Raw genomic sequence first — 24,622 nt, 5'->3', positions numbered from 1 at the left:
GTGTTAATGGTGACAGGGAACGTGGTGTGCCAAGTGATGGCCCTGGTGGCCAAGGTCCTTCACTCAGATGCCCTGGACACTTGTCAGATACCTGTCAGGTGCTGTTTTCCTTACCTGTATTTGCAGACACAAGGGATCTTCATGTCAGCTGGTTTTAAACGGGGTGTATTGCACCAGAATTAACATCACACAGCTGCCTGAGCCCCTCGGACATGGTGGGCTGCTGGTTTAGAAATGAGCTGATAATACAGCCATGGCAACACCACTTGCAGAGTCAGAAAAAACCCCATCCAGCACCAGCAGAAAATGTGTATAGATTAGTTTATCTCTTTACTCAATATAGATAACACCCCTTCTTTGAAATAAAAATCTATGCTCCGGAAACAGCAGATAGGATGGAGTTAAGCACAATCTAGTGGATCATGAGACTTGGTGCTCTCTGGCACTGACACCTCTGAGTTCATCTTGAAATAGTGCCATTCAACATGGGGACAGAGGGGCACAGGACACTCCAGCCCCAGAGGAGGGAATTTAGCCAGTGAGAGGAGGGAGGTGGGAGGGAAGGAGGCAGAAAGAAGCACACAGACACCACTGGCACAGAATTATAAATCCTCAACTTTAGAACATCAAACAAGGGCTGGTTGTTGACAACGCCATGACACTTGTGGGGCTTGTTGTCTCTCTGCAATCCAGAGTTTTCATGAGACAAACATTCACAAATACACAGGGCATGCAGAAGGGTTAAACACTGGGAGAAGGAAAGGTCTGTACCAGTCAGATGACAGTGCAAACTCACACCTTCCAAAATGTATTCTGTGTCAGAATGAACATAATTTCCTGCTGTTCAGAGGCAGCTTCTCTGGTTCACTGACCTTCCTTTTCTTCTCGGGTCCTGTTACCTCTTCCTGGCTAAAGGCAATGTTCAGGAGGTTTATCTGCAAGAACCATCAGAAACAGGGATCATTCTCACGGAGCAGGCTCCTGCTACATGAGTCAAAAAGTAAAGCTTCCAAAACTGCCATGTGTGTGCCTGGATCCTCTTGTCTTGGCTCAGTGTGATCCTGTTCTCCAGAAAAGCAATTAGGCAAGGAATCAAAACTAGAGTACTGGATGGAACTGGTGGGACTGTGAGAGTTGTGCAAGCAACAGGTTCAGCTTCAGGCACAGGGAATGGGTTTGGTGGCACATGAACAGGACCCATCTTCTCACTGCCAACAGAAAATAGTAGCAAGGAGGTCTTTGAGGAATATAATAGCTGATAGGGTTTTGCACCAACCTCAGGTAATCAGAGAATATGGAAAAGAAGGGGGGCACTTAGGTCAAATTTGTGGTCACAGCCTGTAAGGAGGAGACACACAGTCCCTCTGTTTGTACATCAGGGAATTCAGCACAAGCTGATTGACCTCAGACTTCAAAACTACCTGTGAGTTTGTGAAAAATAACTAAGCCCAGCAAGCTTTTTTCCAGAAGGCTTAACTTCCCTCTAGAAAGACACAAACCTCCCCCAAGAATCTTCTGAGCCCACAAACCAAGAGGTTAAAAAACACAGATAAGCCTATGTGAGAATATAAATGAGTCAATGGAACAGGCACTTCAGACAGACCACAGGGAGATGGACAGCCAGGACGACAGCTGAAGTGTTGGCTGTGCCAGGGGACAAACTCACTTATCCTCCTTATCATGTCACATATTTGCATTTTTACAATAATAATCTGGAGCTGCTGAGAGCAACGTGTGTTGTTGCCCACCCAGAAGGGACGAAGCACAGTCTGGCAATGTGACCTCTCTCACTGGAGCTGAGCTGAAGGGACACACCATAGCACAGAGCTTCGCCTCCAAAACAAAGTTCACTTGGATGACAGCGAGGTGAATGGAGAGGGAAAGGAGTGCTAACCAAATTCCTGCTCCAGAGCAGGAGTCCCTCCCTCCAGTGTCACTGCAAAACATGAGGAATCCTGAAACTGAGGCAGGGCAAGCACAAGGAGTTAATGAAGAGCTATTCCAGGATGAATCGTGGGGATGAGCACAAGGTCTTCAGATTACAAGATGTGGTCATTATAGAATTCCCCGCTCACGTCACCAGGGCTTGCTTTCCCTCTGACCTTGAGGCTTCGGCAATCTCTGCATAGCAATGGGCTCTCTAATGTGTGAAACAGCTCTGATTAGGGATTAACAGCAAAAGACTTTGAAACAACCCCCCTTCGCCTCTCTAGACTGTTTCAAATTGTTTTTCTTCCCCTCTTCCCTCCTCTTCATGATGAGCAACACAATATTGCTTAATGCAAAAAGTACAATTTCCTTTCCCTAAAAACAGAGAAAACAAGAATGTGCCAAAGTGGGCTGGGCAGGTTCTCCCTCATCCTGCACACCCAGGCTGACAGAGCTCCCGACGCTGCCCAGGGACAGGGGGATGAGTGGATCTGTGCTGCAGCTCCTCACCTGATATCCAGCTGCTCCAAAGGGCATTTCAGGCAGATATTCAATTTCCCCTCCCTGGCATGGTTTTAACCTGTCTGCTTCCTTTTCTTGAAGGAAGGGGCCCAGAGGAGGAAACGCTGTATCCAAAGCCTCTGCAGTTGCTAACACAGCTGCAGGGTTTGTCCCTGTCCTGCTGGCCACACAACAAAGCAGGGTGATGATTCCCAGTGTCCCGGCCCCAGTCACCTGGATGAGGCAGCTCTCCTATTTCAGCCTAAACAGCATTAGCAAGAGCTGGTGCTTTTATTTCCTCTGTTGAGGAACGGATCTTCCCCAGCCCAGACAGCTCCTCCATGAAGATTTGACCCCTTTGCCATTCCTCCCGAATTTTCTGCACAGATGAGATACTTTTGAGGCCACGAGCAGCTGCTCACACTCCAACTCTCCCCAGTTTTCCTGCCCTTGACCACAGGCAGCACGAGCACCTCACAGGAACCTGTGATGAGGGCTGAAAACATCCATGGAAGCCATGGAGGACTCTAGACAAGAACTGTTCATCTACTGAGTGAATCAAATGTCAACAGGGAGAGGTATTTCACCAAAGACAACATGCCCTGGCCTGTCCCTGCCCAGCTACAAGTTCATGGAGGAACTTGGAGCCGGGAACAGACCCCAAGTCCAACTTCAGCTCCCATCCTTAACCAAACACTCCAGCTTCTTCGTCAGAAACATCGCTCTAAATGAGATTAAGTCAGATTCTATGTATGTTTATTTGACTTGAACCAGAAAGTAAACCTCTTCAACGGTGTGGTGAGAAGCAGGAAATCCCTCCCATTGACTAAACATACAATCAAAGCCTCCAGAAGTTGATTAGTTCTAATTTTTCCCATGCACTGGGATGCTTGAGTTGAATAACCGATGGGAGAGCCTGTGCTGTGTGAAGGTTGCTTTTTTTCTTACACAAGCCCAGCTCCAGGGATGAGCCAGCTGCTGTAAAAGCAGGTAGGACAAGGTGCAGGCTCTTGCACGCCCACCCTGCACAGGGACCATGCTGACAGGTGGGACAAGTCCAGATCAAGTAGCAAAGGCAGGAACAGATCCATGACCTCCTGACTCCGAGTCCCAGGAGGAGTTCAGGGTCTGGGTCATACCACGAACACACAGTGGCTTTGAGTCTCCTGTTTTACAGTACTGAAGTACGTGTAAAAAAGTAACACTTTGCAGCAGGAATTCTTCTGTAGAACCGCAGCTCACTTGTGAATCATACAAGTGTTACTAATTTCTGGCATAGAGCTCAGGACAGCTGCGCGTTGTCTGGAGGAGATATCAGGCTAAAAATAGATTAGACTTAGATTAAAGCCTTCCCAAGGCAGACTGGTGGACCAAACAGCATGAGCAGACCACAGCCACACTGCTATTCTTAGATAGACACAATCAGGACCCAGTTTCGTGCTCTGCAATTTGCAATCCCCAGTGTCCCCAAGTATTCCAGCCGAAAATTCCCAGCATAAATCGAGGCAAATTTACAGCTCCCCTGTCCTGACGTGGTTTTTGCTTCCCAGGGCATCCTTATGCAGAGCAGCTAAAATTGCACAAGAGCATTCGGCTGTGTCTCTCTTTGTCCCCAGCCTGCCCCATGCTGAGGTTTGGCACTTGGCAAATTTTCTGCCCTCAGAAATGTTCCCTTTGTCCGGGACACGGAGGGTTTTGTTTGGTACCTTGTAACTATCCCGACAAATTCAGAAGCACATTCATGTCAAAAGAAGTGCAGTTCCATCGACCAAGCTGGAAGAATAAGGACTGAGATACAAGATTTAACTGCTGAAAAAAGGGGGAGCGACCCTCAGGTGTGAAGGCAACACACAGTTTGTGCAGGGGACTCTCACCAGAATGACAGTGACCCAGTGCCTGAGGCATCCTGTGACTTCAACTGCAGCTACCCCTGACTCAACAGCACAGCAAACTCCTGACACTTCAAAAATCAAGCCAGTGACTCTTTAAATTGGTCCCCTAAGAGCTGAGGTGTGGGCTGGTGAGGGCAGTAATTCCCACCTGCTCCCTGACAGATGGCTGCTCCATGCTCCCCAAGCACAGCAAAAATCAAAGTTCACAGGACACATCACAGTGTCAGTGAAAGGACGGGAGATGGACACAAACTGAATCACAGAATCATGGAATCACAGACTGGTTTGGGTGGGAAGGCACCTTAAAGCTCGTCCAGTGCCACCCCCTGCCATGGACAGGGACACCTTCCACAAGCCCAGGTTTCTCCAAACCCTGTCCAACTTGGCCTTGGACACTTCCAGGGAAATACAAGAAATTCTATTTAAACACAAGGACAAACTTTTTATTTTTTTACCGTGAGGGCAACCAAAGACTGGCACAAGTTGTCCAGTGAGATTGTGGAGTCTCCATCCTTGGAGTGGACAAGGTCCTGAGAGCCCTTTTCCCCTCCCGTGCTTGGAGCAGGTTGGTTGGACACTCCAGTCTCCGGTTCCCCTCCTGACCTCGCTGGCTCTGTGGAGGCGGCTCTGTGGGCTCAGCACTGCGCTCCCATCAGTTTCCAGTAACGTGGTCACACTGACAGCAGTGGAATTACTCCTGATTTTCATCTCTGTACCCGTGGGGGACGCTCCTGCTGGTTAGCAGGACAGCCAGCTGACACGGGTGGGCCTCACTGTGGCACAGCTGCAGAAACCAGCCACGTTTTTGTGCCCAGGAAGCCACACCAACACATCAGTGACTCCCACCAGTCCCCTGCCTTTTCCTCAGCTCACTTGCAAACCTTTGCCATTCAGCTCCATCTCTTTGTCTCACAGCCTGCTCTGTACCTCGCGTGTCTTGTAGCTTTTAAAGGACTAATGAACAGATTTTTCCAGAGTATTAAAAAAAATGCTTAAAAAATACCTGCTGAAAGACTAAATTAGCACTATCTCTCCTAATCTCTTCCAGGGCCCTCAATCACACTGTACTCTTCCATGATGGACATTCTGATTGCTGGATCACAATCCAACCCACTTCCCAAACCCAGAAGCTTTCCCCTGTATGATTCCAGCATTGGAATTCTCCACTGAGGAAGAGAAAGGCCATGGACACTCCTTCTGCCTACTAGGCTGCTACCCAACAGTCCCTCCTGGGATATTAGATCTGTCCAACCTTAATTTATGTGGATTTCTCCAGAGGGTCTGGTTGCTAGTATGAATATATGGAATGGCAGCCAGCACGGAAGCGCCACGTCTTCCCAGGGATGTCCCTGGGGGAGCTGTCAGGGAATCTGAGGGTGCAAGGGTTAAACCTCCCCGGATCTGTGGGGTGATGGGCCTCACCTCTGCACTCAGAGATCACTAGGAAACTGTTTCCTGCACACTAGACAGGGATAACTCATGGAAGGGATGAATGGCCCCAAGATACAGCTGAGGATCTGACGTGAACTGAGAGAAGCCAGGAATTTCCTGACCTCCCTGTCTCACTCCTCCCAGAATGGCCTGAGCTCACAGGAAGGAGAGGCAAGCTCATCTCTGAATCTTTCTCTCTTCACTGCTTGGGTCTGTGTAGCTTCAGCTGGTTTGGAGGAGAAAATGTTCTGGGAACTTCTCATCAGATACAGCTCTTGATGGACAGTTAGAGATAAACCTTGCTTCTTTTTTTTCTTTTCTGCAAAAGTTCAAGATAATGACATTGCCACAGAAAAATGTTTTGCTATTGCTGTGCACATGGCAGGTCTCACCCTTCAACTGCCTCCTGTCATGGCACTTTTGGACGTGCTTTGCCTGGGAAAGATCAGACAACAAAGGTCTTGATCTCCAAGCTGTTATTTGCAATTGAATCCACTTGTGCTGACCTTCACTTCCAGTCAGAAGTAGGACACAGCAGCTCAGCGAGGCACAGGAATCATGGAATGGGTTGGGTGGGAAGGGACCTTAAAGCTCATCCCATCCCACCCCCTGCCATGGGCAGGGACACCTTCCACTAGCCCAGGTTGCTCCAAGTCCTGTCCAACCTGGTCTTGGACACTTCCAGGGATCCAGGGGCAGCCACAGCTTCTCTGGGCAACATGTGCCAGGGCCTCACCACCCTCACAGGGAAGGGTTTCTTCCCAGTACCCCATCTATCCCTGCCCTCTGGCAGTGGGAAGCCATTCCCTGTGTCCTGTCCCTCCATTCCTTGTCCCAAGTCCCTCTCCAGCTCTCCTGGAGCCCCTCAAGGCCCTGGAAGGGGCTCTAAGGTCTCCATCAGGGTAACCATGACCCTGGGCACCAACAGGATACCGATCCCTGGCAAACACAACAGGTATTACTGTGTCATCCATGAAACTCTGTTTCCATGCTGGCTTCCATCACTGCCACAGTCCCTTGGAGAAAGAGGCCATGGCCAGGTAGCCAAGGAGCAGCAGCTGGAGGCCAGACAGACTGTCCTCTGAGGGCTAAACCAGCACTGATTTACAACCCTTAGGTATGAATGTCTCCCCAGACATCCCAGTGCAGACAGCTCCCGTTAGCAGAGCTGATCCACATGGCAGGAGCAGGGCTCCAGCAGGCAGAGAATTCCCGAGCACACCCCTGAGCAAGCACTGATCCCAACTGCTCTGTCCACACAATGCCAAGTGTCAGCACGTTCCTCATGTCCCACAGCAGTCTATAAGCACGGCCAGTGTAGCAGCAGGAGCAGTGTCTGGTGGTAGCTAATGAAGCCAGAAACTTGGGAGGCAGAGCTGCCTTGTGCTGTGCTGATCCAGCCACACCATTCCCAGCTCCGGCGCAGGGCGATCCAAGGCTCCCTGCACGGCTGCCTCGCTGTGCTCCAAGGACCACCCCAGAACTTCAGCCCACAGCTTCCTGATGGGAGATAAAAGCCTGCAGAGGCGTTCACATGGTCAGATTTTACTCATCTTCTAGTTCTGTTTCCTTCCAAACTCATTCCACTGCAGCATGTTTGCTTACACGAAGACAAAGCTGACCAAAACCAATTTTCAGGACAAGAACATTAAAGGATTCACAAGAGGACAAAGGAGTTTGTTGAAGAAATCAAGAAGTTATTCCAAGTCAGTGCAGGACCTCATCAGCAGATTTCTACAAGTTAAACCAATGGGCAGCAATTCCCTATTTTCCCCAACTCTTCTCAACTCCTAGAATTCCAAAGAAAAATAGGAAGATGCACAAACATAACACGGGGGGACAAATCCTTGGCTGATGCAATCACTCTTGAAGCCAGCAGAGGTGGGCTAATTTACATGCTGGTGTCTAACTCTGGATGATTAAGCACAGAGATGCTCTGCTGGAAAAGGGCAATCTCTCATTTGATCTCGAGGATCATCAATCATGAGATTGCAGATAAGCCAGTGGAGTACATGGAAATTTTTCCCCAATCTGCAAAGCCCTGTCAGAGACTCTCTGTGGCCATTCCCAAAGTCCAGTTCCAGTTCTCACTGGGCAGGAAGAGCTGCTCCTCTTTTGGCAGATCCGCATCCTCCGCCTCTCCCATTTCGATTAGATAAAAATAAGCCTTTAATACTTTCATTCCTGGTTTTCCTGAAGAGCTATAGGTCAGGAAGATAGTGACCAATAAACTCAATTCCAACAGCACAGTTTTTATTTTTGGTAACCAAGGAATCAGAAGGATTCACTCCAGATGAAGGGCAGAAATGTGCTCACCCACATTTCCAGAAGCAAGTTGTGACTGTGGGTAATGGTTTCGAACTCAGAACTTCTTGAATATCAAATCCTTGTGCAGACAGCTATTTCTGGGACACTCCAAATTGTTTTGGTGAGTTCAGAAAATTCTGGCATTCACACCCCAACCCAACAGCTGGAAAACACTATTAATAGTGTCTGGACAGCAACAAGGTGTTCACACTCGCAGCCCAACGGGTCTGTTCCAACCCATCTTACCTGTACTTGACCCTGTCAGACAACACCTAACTCAGACTTCCCATCCACCCAAGCTTCTCCTCGTTTTTTAAGACAAACTTCACTCATCAGCTTGGCTTCCTGATTCAAGTGGAATACACAATGGTCATTTGTTTTAACCACTTCCTTCAGAAAAGAAGGGAAAGTCCCTCTCATATGGAAAAGAGTGTCAAATTTTTATTAGCACAGGTTTTACAGCGATGATTCTAACTACTGCCTTGACTTTGTTTTTCCCTAAACCCAGTGAAATATTAGCCAGCTTCGAAGTAATGAGGTTTTAAAAATAGTATCATTAAGAAAACCCTCTCCCACGCAGAATCTACCAGGCAGAGGGCTTGGGATTATTTTTTTTTAAAGTCTTTGGAAGCATATGATGGATAAAGTGATCCTTCCATTTTTCAGCAACTAATGCTGTTTCCACCACCTTCAGACACTCTCACTCCTGCTACCGAATTTTAATGAAATTCACATGCTGAGAGTGAGAGAGAGAAGTGTCTGGTCCTCTGCTTACCATCGTGACAGCCCCAAAAGAAGGTCAGAGCATGAATCAGTGGGACAACCATGAGCTACAAACAAAAAAGGCTCCTGTTTTCACACAGACGACAGAATAAACAATGATGAGAAGGAAACCGGAGGATGTGACACGAAAAAAAAATGTGGTTAAAGTTTGAAAAATACCAGCCTAGGCACAGAAGTTCATTTCTAAGATCCAGAGTCAAGGCAAATACCTCGCAGATGCCTTTAGAATGACACGGTGAGTGCAGTCTGCAGTTGCTGTCTGGGTTAGACACCCCGGGATTCTTTTCAACAGAGGCGGGGAAAATTTTAGTAGCAATTTCCTACTCTCGTTAACTTACCCTGTAAAGATGCAGTTTCTGACCATTCAAGCTCACATGATTCTCAACTAATTTGAATGGGAGAAGGATCAAGCGGCAAGGCTGGTGGTATTCAGAGATTTGCCCTGTCACTGAGAAAACCTCTGCACATGCCCATGAATTCGGGCTCTGATTGTGACTCAGGGTTTGGCCTGGGCAGCCCTCGGGATGGGATTAACTTCACATCACTTATCTAAGATGACACGTCTGGTCTACCCCAGTTCTTTGGGTTGCCCCAACAACCACCAAAAGAGAGATCAGTACCCCCAGGGGATAATTCTTCCTATCCCAGAGAGGTAGCCAAAAAGGGATAGGATTCAGTAAGTACTTGTGACTCACAGGTAAAGACAGTCTGGAAACAAGACAGGAGAGGTGAAGACCATGTAGGGCAACAGACAAACCTAAAATAGGGTGGTGACTTCAGATCCTTCACCCAAACCCACACACAGGTAAAGCAGCGTGGCTGGGACAGGCATAGGCTTAGTCTGTTGTAATTCACAGGTGTCAACTCTAGGGAACAGAACCCATTTCTAGTACTGGATGTATGAAAAGCTTCATGGAAAGCTTCATGGAAAGCTTCTTCCCACTTCATGCTTATATCCCTCTGGCCTAATACTCTGTAGCCTCCATGTATTGTGATCCTGCACCATAAATCCACTAATGTTAGTGAATCTCGTGGCATCCTTGATGACACAATGATCCCTAGCAATTAACTCCACCGTGCCTGCTATATCTTGGAATCACTAAAGTTTCCTCACCTGTTGGGATGCCCTTGAGCAAGGCATCCCGCCTGTCTCCTTTATTCCTGCCTTCTTCTTTCTACCTGCAATCCAAAGAGCAAAGCAAAATTAGCTTAAAGAGTTTAACTGGAGAAAAAAAAACAACAATCCAGAAGCCTGACTAAACCACTGGGGCAAAATTCCATGAAATTGTGTAACCTTTGCTCCCAGGAACTGCCAGCACTGGCAGTTTATTCCCAGAAAGGTGTCAGAATTAAGTGTCATCCAAACATGCATCACATCAGCTTGCAGCACCTCTATCAATTATACTTAAACTGCATTTTAACCTGGTTTCTAAGAAAACAAAGCTTATGCAACAAACTTAGAGCATGTGCTCTAAGTGTGAGGGGCGGGGGAAAGGAGGAGAGATCTTCCCTGGGTACTAATTATTAACCTTCCAGACTGTTTCAATAAAATTTGAGGGGGCCTCCAAAGCACCCCAGTTTCATGAGAGCAGGCAACTGTGAGAGGAGGAGGATCCTGTTCACATCCCCAGAGTGCCAAAGGTGGCAGGATGAGTTGTTATTAGTCGTTGGAGAACTCGCAGGAGAAAGACCTGCAAAGGTGACTCCACAGGCAGAGAAGCTGCTTCATCCTGCTGCCCGTGGATCCCAGGAATGCTATTTACCATTTTGTCACTAGATGGTATTGTTCCACAGGCTATATCCCAGAGCCTCAAAGGTCAAACACAGCGTGGTGTATCAGAGGCTGGGATACTTGAAGGGAGAGAAGAGGCTTTTCTTTCATGTATTTTCATGTATGGAAGTTACGAGCAAAAATCAAACTGTAACAGCTAAAGAGCTTTGGTGAACATGGAGATAATGTAACACAGTTTTGATGATCTGAGCATTTCCTCCATATCTGAAAGAAACTGCTGAGATAAAGAGGTGGAAAGATACTGATACAAAATTAAATGTTTCTGTTAACAAACCAAGCCTGTACAAGACCTTCAGTACTGTTCAGGCTGATCTGACACAAAATTCAAACAAACTCGGTTTATCCACTTCAACGTGAGTGAGAAAACCTAAATATTATGCTGGGATACAGTCAGGAGCAGAAGCCCCTTTAGTTTCAGAACTGGACATTTACCTGTATCTTGAAGGCACAAAGAAGGTGCTTCCACTTTCCTGCCTGGGTGGGTGTTATTTTTGTTCCCTTCATGCTCAGTTGAATCTACGCTGACAGGGAGAGGGTGATTCTGTAAAGCAAGTGATGTGTTGTTTTAATAGCATAATCTAAAAAACATGGCCAGGTGGTAAATCCATAAACCCCAAAATGTTTCTTTTAAGGAGGGTTTTGCTAAATAAACTCCGTTCCTGCAGTGAGAACCGAACAGAGCTATTTCTATACCTTGGTGCTCCCCTCCTCTTCCTCCTCCTCGCAGTCTAACCCTTGGTGGGAGATCTCAGTAGGGCTTCTCTTCTGGATCAGCTTGCTGTGAGCCTTCCTCACCCTCTTCTTCTCAGTCGTCACTCTCACTTTCATGAGGTGGAAGTCGGTGGAGACTGAGCCCACTCTCAGGTTGACAGGATCCCCCCCAAACAACAGGTCACCAGGGCTGGCATCTTCCTTGAAGCCGGGGGGCTGGTAATCTTTGGGAGTGACTGCACAGGGAGAGGGAACCCACTGGGGTCAGAGAAACCACGTTCCAGCTCTCCCAAATCTGATTCAGAAATAACAAGTGTGAACCAGCCTCGAGTAACATCAACTACTAAAAATATTCTGTTTTTTTCAGGAAGAAGGGAGAGAATGCAAAGGGGAGAATGAGCTGAGCAAATGTTATCGGGGAGCTCAGAGAAGGAATGACTTCAGGATGCTGAGATACCATTTAAGTGCTCAGTTTCTGGAGCAGAACCTGACAGTATTTGTTCCTTAAAAAAACAACCCCCCCAAAAAAAACCCAGGGAAGAAGGATGTCTTCCTTTCACACTGCATGGCTGTACCTCTTACATGGACACCTTTCCCAAAAAGCACCTGCCATCCCTGTGCCTCAGAAAGACTTACTGTGTTACACCATTTCTCACTGTTATCAGCCAACAGCTCCCATCTCAACTTTTCATGTTTCAATTACCTTACAAGGCTCGTTTCTTACAGAAACTGATGGAAAGGGAATTTTGCCCCACCTACCATCGTTGTAGTAGAGGAGTTTCATGGTGAGGGTGATGTCATTGGGCAGTGGCCCCAGGTTCTGCATGAGCAGGTAGAGCTTACGGAGCAGGAGCCTGCTGGCCTGTTTGATGTCCTCCATGCACAGCCCAGTCACAAACTCCCTGTGATTGCTACAACCAGAAGAATAACAGACTTGTTATCCTCAGTCATGAATATTCACGATGTAATTACACATACAGAGCACCCACTGACTTGTCTGAAACCACTAGTGACAAAGCTACAATGTCTTTATGTCATTTCCAGATAAACAGGGAAGTGAAACAGGCTCCTGGGATGGGGTGGCATCCTCAGAAAACCCACTCTGGACTCAAAGGCTTGGCATTTACATTTGAACAGACTTCGGAGCTGGGGCAACAGACCCCATTATACAAATGTCATGAGTCACTTGTTTGAACATGATTAAATTGGATCAAAGGCCCATAAAACAAGTGCCTTTCACCTAAGCAATTTCAGGAATGAGAGGAATGAGCTGAGAATCCAGTCTAAAGCCGATTCATCACAGGGGCTATTTTCAAGTCCATTTTGTAGTTTGAAGAGAGGCGAATCGCATGTTCTCCCTCAATTCCATGCAAGAAAAACGAGCTCAGAAGCACATTTTTCAGCAGTGACGAAGGGGCATTCCTCTCCCCTCCTTCACCCATCCAAATGTCAGCTGGCTGGGCTAAGCAAACAGTCTAGACTGAGACCCACGGGTGACATGAGTGGGATGAATCGCGCTCCGGAGGAGTTTGTTTCTCTTGACTACAGAGGTGGATGAGATGAACAACTTTAGATGGCCCAGATGAATCACTGTGACTAAGGGACCTGAACTTCCCTAACTTTCAATGAGAAGGGGCCATAAAACTATGTGGTTCCTTCATTACGTCTTTGGGAAGACCCCTGACATGGGTGGGTGGCCCCATACACAGGCTGGATGGTCCCTAAGGCATTCACCCCAAACTGCTTCAAAAGCAGTGAGTGACCCAAGAGAGCAGAGGGTCCCAGGGCTGAGTCTGACTGAACCACAGCAAAGAACAGCTTCATTAAGACAGATTCCCCCTTCCAGCTGAAGCTTCTTGGCTCGTCATGAAAACATAGTGGCTTGACTTCCCAGAGTATGGAATCATAGGATCATTTAGGTTGGAAAAGACCTCTACGATCATCAAGTCAAACTGCTGACAGATGCAGGGGACGGTTTGGCAGACTCTGAACTGCCAACAGCAAAACTCTGCAGTATTAGATGTGCACTGTGGTCTTAGATTAAATCCTGTATGTTCAGAAATGTACAGCAAGTGAGAGGGAAATGCTGGCAGTGCCTAAGGTGGAATATCCATCACCTTTACAAGCTGTGGGATTAGCAGATCAGAAATGGCAACGGGAAAGATCACAAGAAAAAAAAGAAATGAGACTTTCATAGGAATTAACAGGTCAAGGACTGATTCCATATGGAAATAACACTGTGAATTTGATGCAGGAGTGTGTCAAGAAGCAGAAGGAACTGAACCTTGGAAGGACTGGGATCTATGGCAAGAATTCCTCTAAAATCCATATACAATAAGGCAAAGACCATTTAGGGGAACATTTCCCCTTATCCCTCGGATGTGATGATGCAAACCCACAAAACATCTCTCCTGGAATTATTAACTCCAAGTTTGCACATGACAACAAGCACTGCAGGTGTAAAAGGCAGCGTTATCAGCTGAGGGAGCTGACAGCAAAGATGACACAATTCTCTGGTCCGTGCCAGAACATCGGATTACTAAGGACTGCAGGGACAGGCAGGAGCCTGCCAGGGCACTGCCGGTCCCCGAGGAAAGACAGCAGAGCCCAGGAATCTGGTGCCCTGGGCTCTGGAGCCTCAGAGCACATACAAACATAACACCAAGATGGCCTGGCCAGCAGGATGGACTCCAAGGGATGCCAAGCTCCATTTGGGGACTGTCCTTATCTCTGGGAACTAATGAGTAAGGCTGATTAAAACCCCAAAGTACTCAAAGACCATCTATTATCTTTCAAATCCCAAATCTCCTCTTCCCCTCAGTGTAGTGAGGACAATGGAGCTTCAGAGCAGAAACAGAGGGCACAGCCAGCAGGACACTCCACACTGAGATAATTCAAATTCTGTCAATAGAAGATCATTTTGCCTTATACTAGAAATTATTTGGATGTGTTTTGAGTGAGAGCAGCTAAAGGCAGACTCCAGGAGTGCAGTGGAGGAGCTTCCTGAGGAGCACACAAGACAGCAGAGCTCTCTTGCTGTACAGGCAGGTTTCCAGGCCCAAAGATTTCACCAATGGCAACTGCAGAATAAACTGAAAACAGGTCAATTATTTTTTTTTTGCTTTGGTTGCAGCCAACGGCCTTTGATAGTATTTATTTGAAACTCCACAGGATTGTGGCCTACTAAGCACAGCTTTAAATATCTAACAGAGAGTGCCAAAAAGAGGCAAAAAGCTGCTGCTTCCTGCCACACGTTTTGCACCATCAACTCAGGCATCATAAGCGAAAGTTCTCTCGGGTCACCCACGCAGGGCTGCTCAAGCAGAAGACATGTATGCAAATGTCCAAGGGAAAAAACCCTGGGTGCAGGATCATGGGGAAAAAAAGGGATCAAACCTTCTGAAAGCACGAGGTTGTGTGGTGAAAATGGAAGAATCAGTTGAGACAGCAGCAAGCTCAGGAACTGTGCTGGTTTCTGCATCGCCCCCCTGATGAGGCACCGCTGCTACCAACTGTCCTGAGCTCAGCTCGGGTGCCCTTTGAGGGCCTCATGATGCTACATAACCTCATTTCGACTCATCCTCCCAGCAGGTCGTATCCTGCAGGGTGAATATCCTCAGCTCTGAGGGTATTTACAGCTGCTCAGCAACTTGGACATGCTCAAACCACAGAACCACAGGATGGTTTGGGTTGGAAGGGACCTTAAAGCTCAGCTCCTTCCACCCTCTGCCATGGGCAGGGTCACCTTCCACTAGACCAGGTTGCTCCAAGTTTATCCAACCTGGCCTTGGACACTTCCAGGGATGGGGAGTCCACAGCTTCTCTGGGCAATCATAAAATGTGGCTTTTTAATGCTTCATAGCCAGTTTTCAGTGTAACCCTGAGAAACCAACCCAAACCTTTACCTGCTGATGTCCATCTGTGGCACCTTCTTTTTATACTTGAATTTGAATTGATACAGTTCAGTCACTACCTAGAGAGGTAACAAGAGAGGGGAAAAGCAAAAATGGGTCACTTTGAGTAACAAGTGTAAAGATGTGTCCTGAGCTTGGCAGAGTCCTTTCACACTCTCTGCCAGAGCACAGCATTAACTTAATGACATGATGACAACTTTAACTCCATTATTGCTTGCACGGGCTTTGGCAAATTTTCTTAACAACCACATCTCACCTAGCACTGAAAGAATCACAACAACATTACAAACTTCCTGCTTCCTCCTTCCACTTCCTCCATGGGCCTGACTCCCCAGCCTCAGTCTCTAGTGAGGCTCCAGGACCAGCCAACCCTCCTTGTTAAGGAAAACTGGGAGCTGCACAGGTGATCAGTGTCATAAGGAAGCCTGGTCCAGTGCTCCGTAGGGACACAAAGGTCTGGAGGACTCTTCCCACAAGGAAATTCAAACAATATTGCATGGGAAACACAGTTGCTGAATTTCACTGGTCTCAGAGGTTTTTTTTGAGGGAGACAAAAAAACAAAATGATTTTCCATTTAAAAGGATTAAAGAATAAAACAATTAGGAAGAACAGACAGCTTCCCCCCCAAGAGAAAGGATCTATTGTAGACCAATTCCATGCCTATAATTCACTTTTTCCGGAGACAACGAGGTTGATTAGTAGGAGCTCAGCTGTGCTTTTAAGTATGAGCCTTCCTTACAAATCCCAGCCTTGGCACAACTAAACTCCTGCTCTGTCCCCAGATGCTGAGGTGACACACAGCAGAACTGGAACCAGGTTCAGGTGCAAAGAGGCTACAGCTGTTCTCTGATCTCCAGCATGGATGCAGACCCTCACTAGGGATCACACCCCCCCCATCTGTATCCCCCAGACAGATGTAACAAAACAGAAACACAACAGGGAACACCAAAAGGACAAGGACAGGCAGCACACAGCACATCCATCCAGGTCTGAAGGGATTCCTGACTTCTGTCCTACACCTCTCTGCATGACAGCACGGCTCTTTTCACCAGGGTGTTAAAAAGGTGGTTCGTAAATGAATTATTTTGAACTTCTCAATTTTTCTCCTTGGGAAACTAAACCAAAAGGGCAAACATGGCCATTAGTTGCCTGCTGACACCCCTGCCTGAGGCCCTGGTGGGCCCACAGCCTGGTGCCTGGTGTTTGATCCCCATCCAGCTCACTGAGCTGGCACTCTGGAGTGAAGGCACAAGGACAGAAACGAGGTCACTGAGCAGCTACGTCAGGGTGGAACTTCAGCCCACGACTCCACTCTGAATACAGATCTACTCACCCATGGCTGCAGTCGCCTCAAAGATTAATTAAGACTCTTTCTTACCTCCGGTTCCTTGGGATTGGTGTAAATCTGTTACAAGAAAGCACAGTGAGGGCATTCTCCCCGGGACAACTTGAACCAGTGACTAACAATGATATTTTCAGTTTACAGCAGAGACTGGACTATCTTTAGCGTGGGATCAGAGAAAGGAATGGCTGAGAAACAGCTTTCCTCTATCAGCAGGCAATACTTACCACTTCAAAGACAGGTAGAAGACAACTGATGTGCAATTGTGGAGGAATGAGGTTAATTCCCATTCCAACCCTCACAGGGAACTACTGACTGAGATTTAACTGCTCAGATGATGCACAGAGTAGATGCAGAGCAAAGCTCCTGGAGCTTTACAGAGGGCCAGGGCCAATGGCTGTCTTGGAGCCACCAGTGTGTGGTTTGTCCAGGATCAGATTAATAAGGACACTTCTGCAGGGACAAACGAAGAGGAGCTTCCATGATAGGAATCACATGAAAGTGCTTCTCAGAGTCTAAGGATGCATGTGAGGCCTCAGTCAGGAGTGTGACATGCTGAGAAAAACATCCCCACGCAGCCTTAAACTTCACATTTACCATATCTGATAAAGGTCATAGTTCTATTAAAAATGACACACATTCTGGCTTCTCCTTAAAAAAGGCACAAATGGTTTGACACAACCTTGACTCTTTATCTCTTACAAGCAGGGGAGGGGAAAGAAAGCTACTTTGTATTCATCTACTTACTGCAAGGACAGCGACGTGTAGCTGAGGAGGGAAAAGTAAAACAAAACACATAATCAAAATCTAACCTCAGCGGGCAAAGAAAAGCAAGTCCTATCAAAACCCAACTGCCTACACAGGGCGAAGCAACATATACACTCAACGAACGAGGAGTTAAAACCCGTTTTGCAGATTCTTCCCAGCACGGCATCAGCAACACCTAGTGGCCAGTTCGTCCGGCTTTACTTGCAGTTTCCCAAAAAACAGCTCCATGCTCAGCCTGCTCCTATGGGGCTCCTTTTAAACAAATCCCCGAAGGCCGTGCTGATTTAAAACCCTTGCAAGAGCACCCATCCCCACTGAAGACTAATATTTGCTCTCCTTTGTGAAGCTCCCCAAAGGTATTTATGCTACAGCAAGGAAACGTACATGGGACTGCTCCTGAAAACAATCTGAAAATATGCATTAAATACCTCAGGTTTTCCCTAATCCTTGTCAAACAACAACTAATTTATGTCTCATAAATAGCAAAGGACCTCCTAGAGCTGTCAGCAAGCACTACACTGCGTTCACAACATTGTGAATTATCCTGTGCACACTGACAGTTGTACTGACGTCTGAGAGCCCATCAGATCATCAGTGCCACAACCACCAGCACTCCATCCGAGCTGGAGGAGCTGTGCTGATGAACACTGCTGACAGAGATGACAGCAGCTGGTGCTTTTTCCTGTGCAGAGCAGTTTTTATGTGAGAATCAGCAAGGAATATGATTTCTTGCTACTGGTTTTGTCCTGGAACCAGTTACGCACCTCGCTCGATGAATTACTTTCCCAAAAAAAGTAGTAAATTCTGAGCCCAAGAAAAAAGCCAGGAGAGTTAGAGAAGATGAAGAGAAAGGGAAAGGAGATGAAGGAAAGCAGAAGCACAGAACCTCTCTCAAGGAAACAGGGCAGGAGATCAAGATCTCAGCTCTGCCTGGCACTGCCTCTATCAGACATTAGAGAACACAAATGTAGAGCACAGAACTGAGGGAAATCCATTGCAAGCTGCAAATTAGTTCCCACATCATGGACAGATGAACCTAGACAGCAACAGTGGTCAATATTTGGGCTCAAGGCATAAAATCCCAAATCTCATGCTCAGGGCAGGGTCTCCCCCCTGTCCTGTGGCCATAAAGATGTGTTGTGTGCATGAGAGATTGTAACAGAAATACAGCAGAAACAGAAAGATAGTTTTGTCCATACTTCATGAAGAAATAGGAAACTCCAGTAAAAAATGTGAAGAAAAACTTACATACTGCTTCTCCAAAGCATCAAAACAACCTTGAATCCTGCCAGGGAAAAAAACATGTTAATACTAAACAGCAGTATTTATCTCCTGATCTGTAAACACACGCTCATTAGATACGGGTTAAAGGGCATTTTTTTCTGGAATTAGGACAACACAACTAACAACATTTGGGGCTTGCACAGTCCTTTTCAGGTCAGCCCTGAAGGCACTGTCCTTCCTTCTGCATTTGTGCACTGTTTATACTTCTGGGGTATTGTCCTGTCAGACCAGAGCCCACTTGAATCCTGACAAAGACAAGGATTGGAGGCCAAAGTGGCTCCCTGCTCAGTGCTCTGTTCCAGCTCCCCAGCCAGAGCTCAGATGGCTCTTTTCCCATCAGCCTTGTACAGAGCTCGGCTGAATCTGAACATGTATGGTCTTGTAAATCTTTGTTATCTGATGCATAGTTTACAGCAATGGATTTTCTCAAAGCAGTAAATATTATTTGAAGTAGCAATAGCCAGATATTTGCTCTTGGAGTCAAAGGATGTGCAGCGAGGTATCTCCTTAGCACATCAAAGTCAGTTTTTCTGCTTGCTGGGAACGTGCCAACTCTTGAACACATCTTGAAGAAAAGCTGGGGGGTACTTGTAGGAAAAAAAACACTGCACATACTGAAACACAAGTGCAAGAATCCCTATCAAAGTGAAACCAGAAAAGACTAAACAACAACAGGATCGATCTCATGACTGTCTTAACCCTCTCTCTGTACCTCCACTGCTGCGTGTGCTCTGGGGCCTGACCATGACCTCACTGCAGCCAACACTTTCACAGAACTTGAACTCACATGATCTGGGTCAGCTAATTCCATCCTGCTTACGCAGGGCCAAGCACCCCCCGCAGCAGTGGGAGCTCCCCTGGCACCGGCAGCGCTACCGGGCACAATGTTTTCCAATTCAGGAAGAAGAAGAATGCAGGGGCAGATGTCTCCATGCTCAGCACAATCTTGTCTTGGTTTCACTGTTACTCACTTACCACTTGACTATCTGCAATGATCCCAGACAGCTTTTATCTTCACGGAGAATTTTTAGACATAGGTCTGCAAAACCAGATTTAGCACGTAGTTACAATCCTTATCACAGCTCTTGGGCAAACACTGAAACTAAGCCAGTCACCCCCCCTTTTTTGGATAAAATGCTTTATCTGGAGGTCCTTCCTGAGCGGAAATGTTGGGTTTCCACTGAGTCCCAGGTGGGCTGACACAAGCTTATTGCCGCGTTTGCAAACGTCAGAGCTTTCCTCAGCTCTGAGGGCTCTCCCGGAAGAAGAGCTGAAGTTACAGCTCAATTTCAACACACCAGCAGCTTCATCCTCTCCTCCCTCCTCTTCTCCACTCCACCCTATCCCACCATTCCCTAACAACACCTTCCCTTCTGCATTCAGACTCCGCCAACATCCGTATGAGGTAAATGACTGTGCTCAGAAGAAACTACTTCTGTTAAGATTTTCCACACAGCTCCTTCTACTGTGTTTCAAGGTGGAAAATGCACTTTCAATCTCACAAGAGAATCTCAACGTGAACCTTGAGGGCTCAAAAATCCAAAGGAAAATAAAACACAATAATCAGAGTTAATTTTTTTTAAAATTCTGATTTTTAAGTCACTCTCCTCTGTCACTCACTCATAGGGCTGGCAGTGCCAAGGAATGACTTCAAACCAAGAGAAACACTGACAGAAAAGTCAGGAGTTCTAGGTTGTCTTCCATGCTCTCTCTCAGAAGCGCTGTCTCCACCCAGACTTGAGAAGGCCTGTGGCCAACACCCTAACAAACTGAACTCAGACATGTGCAGCCAGAAGCCAACACATAAAGCAGATTACAGCTAAAAGAGAGTGAGTAGAAAGAAGAATTCAGCACAAACAGTGTTACCATCTAAGTAGCGGGTTCCATAGGAGCTCTCTGGGAACAGCCCCCTCATGTAGGTGATACAGGACACGGAGATGGCCAGGAGCCTCTTCACCAGCACCAGAGACTGCGGCTCCGTGGCAATGGCATCAGGGAACAGCACTGCTTCCTGCAAGAGGAGGGCAAGGCCAAAACAGCACCATTGTAGTGAAAACAGGGACTATATTTAGAAACAACTCACAGCAGGTGGAGAGAGGGTAACTTAAAAATGTAATTTTAACATTTCTCTGGTCTTCAAGCTGCACAGGGAAGAAACATGCCTAAGGTGGGTGGGATTAAATGTTTTTAGGATAGTGATCAATAGATCATTATTCAGGTGCAGACTGCACTGGCTGGACACACCTTCCCCTTTATCACATTCTCACCCCTTCCGCTGCACCAATGCTGGCACTCATCAGACAACCATCCCTAAAAAACAGTGTATAGTTGTAATTGCAGAGTCACCCAAGTGCCAGGGCTGGTGTGGCACTCACTGCTGTACCAAAGGCTGCTGCCACAGCTGTCTGGGAGCTCTGACAGCAGCCTGAGCTGCCAGCGCTGCACACCCCCAAGTTTCAGAGTGATTTTAACTCCGAGCTGTGAACAGCACATGGCTGCACCTGGAGCTACTGTAAATACACACTGTGTGATGTCGACATGAACAATGCAGTGGACACTACACTAAATTAAGTTCTTTTATTAGTTTATTGCTGTTCTTCCTGCTGATAAAGCTCAGTGCACACCTAATGAGCCTACATTTATTGAGTCAAACCACGGCAGAGCCCCACGCTGTTTCTCACTGAATTGGAAATAATCCAACTAAGAACACTGCAGACAGCAGAAAGTGTTCCCACCTCCCTCCACAGGCACAGGCGTGCCAGGTCCCAAACAGAGAGCTAAGGTTGTCAGTACCATCATAATTAAAGGTTTTTACCTTAGTGGACTTCTTCTTTTGCCTGACTAGCTGCTGAGTAGCCATCCTGTATTTCAAAGACCTGCCTTCCACTTGTAACTAAATGCTGAAAAATGAAGAAGATATGAGACACCTGGAAAAAAACAGTTTTTGCTGTTTCTCATATTTCTTACACTAAGAATGAGATTCTTCAGGTTATCCAGGTCTGAAAGCTAACTGCCAGCCAGGACAGCTAGAGCAAAGCAAGCCAAGGATATTCCATGGCACTGAGTCTGTAGAGCACGAAAACTCCCTGTTCACTGGCAAACGATCGATAGTGTTTGAAATTCAGGGCCACAACTGCACTTGGTGTCAGTCACTTCAAAATGCATTCCTCATATTCCAAACCACAAATGTTAATTCCCACAACCATTAAAAACTGTGAAGGGGGAATGTGAAAGAACTGGAGGCCTGCCAATAGTAGGTAATATTTTAGCAAGGGTAAGCAGGAAACGCACTAACATCAGTGTTGGCTGGAATAAAGGAATGAGTCTTCTGGGACACCTTGAAAGGAGAAAAAAAAGGGAAAAAAAAAAAGAGAGAAGTCCAAATTGTTTCAGTGAAAGCTTGTTAGACAAGCCTGGATTGAAGAGGAAAATATTCTTTTTACAGGAACGGGGAGCTGATTGATACAGGCAATAATGTGGACATTCCACATTTCGCACTCGGGTGAGGAGCTTGATTTAGCACCACCTGACACCCTGATTAAAAACTTCCATTAGCTGGAATTAACAAGGCACGCGTTTACTGGTTTGAAAAATGACTCACTGGGAGATCTCCACATCTCGTTACTAACAGGGGATGTTAATGACAGGAAACACCACCAACAGGTCGCCAGAGTCCACAGCTAGTCGATATTCCCAGTAACAATTAAAATAATAGCACAAACACGGGAGGTTGATTTAAATCCTGACCTAATGCAGCCAGCAGCGGGCTTTTATTAACTCAGCTGATCCAACCCTGTTCTGCATTTGTACCTTTTGTGCTTTTTTCCCATGGAAGCCTCATTTCCATTTGTTGGCAGTCATTAAGACATGTTGATTGGAACATGGTGACAGCTTTTATGCTAAATTTAGCGCTTCAATTAGTAATGAGGACAGATTACGGCTATAAAAGTATATTTAAACAAATACACACCTGCAAAATTTTAAATGTGTTAAATATTTTAGCAAAGTAGCTTTTTTTACCCAGGCACTGCGAGCAGGACTGGAATGCAATCAAGGCAGACAAAGGTGTTATTACGATGTGAGGTTATTAGCTAAATAGAGCTGATTTAAGTGAAACAAAGAGATAAGAAAACAAGTTTTCTAAACCATACCACACTTATATTGATTTACTGCAGAGGAAACATCACCTAGACTGAGATGATCCACTCCAGCCTGGCCGTTCAGGTATAAGACTTCAGCATCAGTGTCTTACCTGGGCTGGAGGGGACAGAAGGCGCCCTGGAACTCCAATGCTCAACCACTCGGCAGCCACTTTATCACCAAATATCAGGAAATTAATATTAAATGGGAAAAAACAACCCTCACCCTCGGGAAACCCCATCCTGGCGGGACTTTGCCCCCTCAGCCCTGCACCCCCCCAGCCCTGCCCCTCGTGCCTGATGTTGGAGATGTGAGGCACCGCAGCCCCTAAAAGATGCCATGGCTCCAAAGATGGGGTTAAAAGTCTGTTTTGGGGGTGTCTCTGGGGGTTTTTTTGAGTGGCCGGGCCCCATAGGGAGCCAGGTCCTGCCCCTCACACGGCAGCGCCTGATGCCGCCATGAGGCACTGGGGGTCCCTGAGGCGCAGGGGGTGGGGGGGGAGCTCAGGCACCTCTGAGGTGCTGGGGGTCCCCCTGAGGCACGGGGGGAGGCTGAAGCACAGGAGACCCCGGAGACACTGAGGGACCCCTGAGACACTAAGGGACCCCTGAGGCGTGGGAGGGCGATGACCCCCTGAGGCGCCAGGGTGCCTCTGAAGAGCGGGGGAAGCCCCAGAGGCAGAGGAGGGTCCCCCTGAGACACTTGGGGTCCCCCTGAGGTGCTGGGGAGCCCTGTGAGGAGCGGAGGGACCCCCTGAGCTGCCGGAGGGGAGTGTGCCCCGAGGCGTGGGAGCCCCTCAGACACTGGGGCTCCCCTGAGGTGCGCCCCTGAGGGACCCCTGAGGCACTGAGGGACCCCTGAGGCGCGGGGGCTTCCTCTGAGGCACGGGGCAAGCCCAGAGGCAGACGAGTGTCCCCTTGGGGCATCTGAGGTCCCCCTGAGGCGCTGGGGAGCCCTGTGAGGAGCGGAGGGACCCCCTGAGGCGCGGGAGGTTCCCTGAGGCACGGGAGCTCCTGAGGCGCGGGGGTCCCCTGAGGCGCGGGGAGTTCTCTGAGGCGCGGGGAGTCCCCTGAGGCACTGAGGTACCCTTGAGGCGCTGGGGGTCCCCCTGAGGCGCTGAGGTTCCCCCTGAGGCGAGCTATCCGCCTCCCCCGGTCTGGCCAGGCGGTTCCCGTACCTTCTCCGCCCTCCCCGGCTCCGCGGGCTCCCCTCGCGCGGTGCCGCCGGACCCGCGGGCCTGGGCGGTGCTGGGGGCGGGCGGGGTGGGGCGGCCCGGCCGTGAGGCGGAGACCTGACCCTGACCGCGTGTCTCTGTGTGCCGCTGTCCCTGACCCTGTGTCTGTCCCTGTCCCTGCTGCCCGGCCCCAGGAACTCGGGCAGGACAAGGTGTCCTGGTTTAAGGACGGTATTCCCCAGTTTAGCCCCCTCACGGCTACTGCGAAAAATTAACCCTGTCGTTCGCCAAAACCAGGACACAAGGTGACCCTGCAGAAGAAATAGCAGCAGGGCCAGCCATGGCAGGGACAGTCGTGTGGTATCATGTATGTTTAAAATCACTTTATAGTCAAATACTGGGTTTATTTGCAGCATATCACTTCGAGGAAGGTGCAGGTTTTCAACTACTACAGCCACGTTCTTAGAATATTCTGGTACTTCTCTAGGGAAAGAGAGATGTAATATCATCCCAACTCAACTCGAAGGGGCTCGGTAACAACCAGATTATTTCACAGCCCAGGCAAGGAGGATGAGTTCTCCATTTCCCCGCTATCTTACATACAGAATAACCTGCCTAAGTGAATTCTTCCCATTTCCAGGCATTTTGTTATC

At 47.8% G+C, this 24,622-nt stretch overlaps 1 protein-coding gene across 5 annotated transcripts; it reads right to left on the bottom strand.

The window, feature by feature from the left end:
- Positions 1 to 596: 596 nt before the first annotated feature.
- HORMAD2 (HORMA domain containing 2) lies at positions 597 to 24,132 on the bottom strand. 5 transcript variants are annotated; one of them, XM_027706434.1, is made up of 14 exons: positions 23,973 to 24,130; positions 22,908 to 22,966; positions 21,471 to 21,555; positions 20,522 to 20,699; positions 19,631 to 19,694; positions 18,620 to 18,656; positions 17,351 to 17,371; positions 16,640 to 16,666; positions 15,252 to 15,319; positions 12,106 to 12,257; positions 11,329 to 11,582; positions 11,068 to 11,176; positions 9,958 to 10,022; positions 597 to 935 (listed from the first exon to the last, which is right to left on the bottom strand). In XM_027706434.1, exons 3-14 carry the CDS (start codon positions 21,513 to 21,515, stop codon positions 819 to 821), a joined length of 1,137 nt encoding a protein of 378 aa, XP_027562235.1. In that variant the 5' UTR covers positions 21,516 to 21,555; positions 22,908 to 22,966; positions 23,973 to 24,130; the 3' UTR covers positions 597 to 818. The 5 variants fall into 5 exon arrangements, with proteins under 5 accessions (XP_027562235.1, XP_027562238.1, XP_027562236.1 ...); XM_027706437.1 differs by having other exon boundaries at positions 20,522 to 20,666; positions 23,973 to 24,126; XM_027706435.1 differs by lacking the exon at positions 22,908 to 22,966.
- Positions 24,133 to 24,622: the final 490 nt, after the last annotated feature.

Source organism: Neopelma chrysocephalum, unplaced genomic scaffold (assembly GCF_003984885.1).
Source record: "Neopelma chrysocephalum unplaced genomic scaffold, ASM398488v2 Primary Assembly neopelma1_376, whole genome shotgun sequence".
In the NCBI taxonomy this organism is placed as follows: Eukaryota; Metazoa; Chordata; class Aves; order Passeriformes; family Pipridae; genus Neopelma; species Neopelma chrysocephalum.
The sequence above is the reverse complement of the archived record's forward strand: the minus strand, read 5'-3'. Positions and strand labels throughout refer to the sequence as shown.

Excerpts from the sequence above, each read along its gene's own strand:
- HORMAD2 (XM_027706434.1), bottom strand. The coding sequence starts at position 21,515 with ATGGCTACTCAGCAGCTAGTCAGGCAAAAGAAGAAGTCCACTAAG. Across the intron at positions 20,700-21,470 it reads AAAAGAAGAAGTCCACTAAG|TGGTGCTGTTTTGGCCTTGC; the intron begins GTAAAAACCTTT and ends TTTTCACTACAA. Across the intron at positions 12,258-15,251 it reads CCACAGATGGACATCAGCAG|CAATCACAGGGAGTTTGTGA; the intron begins GTAAAGGTTTGG and ends TTCTGGTTGTAG.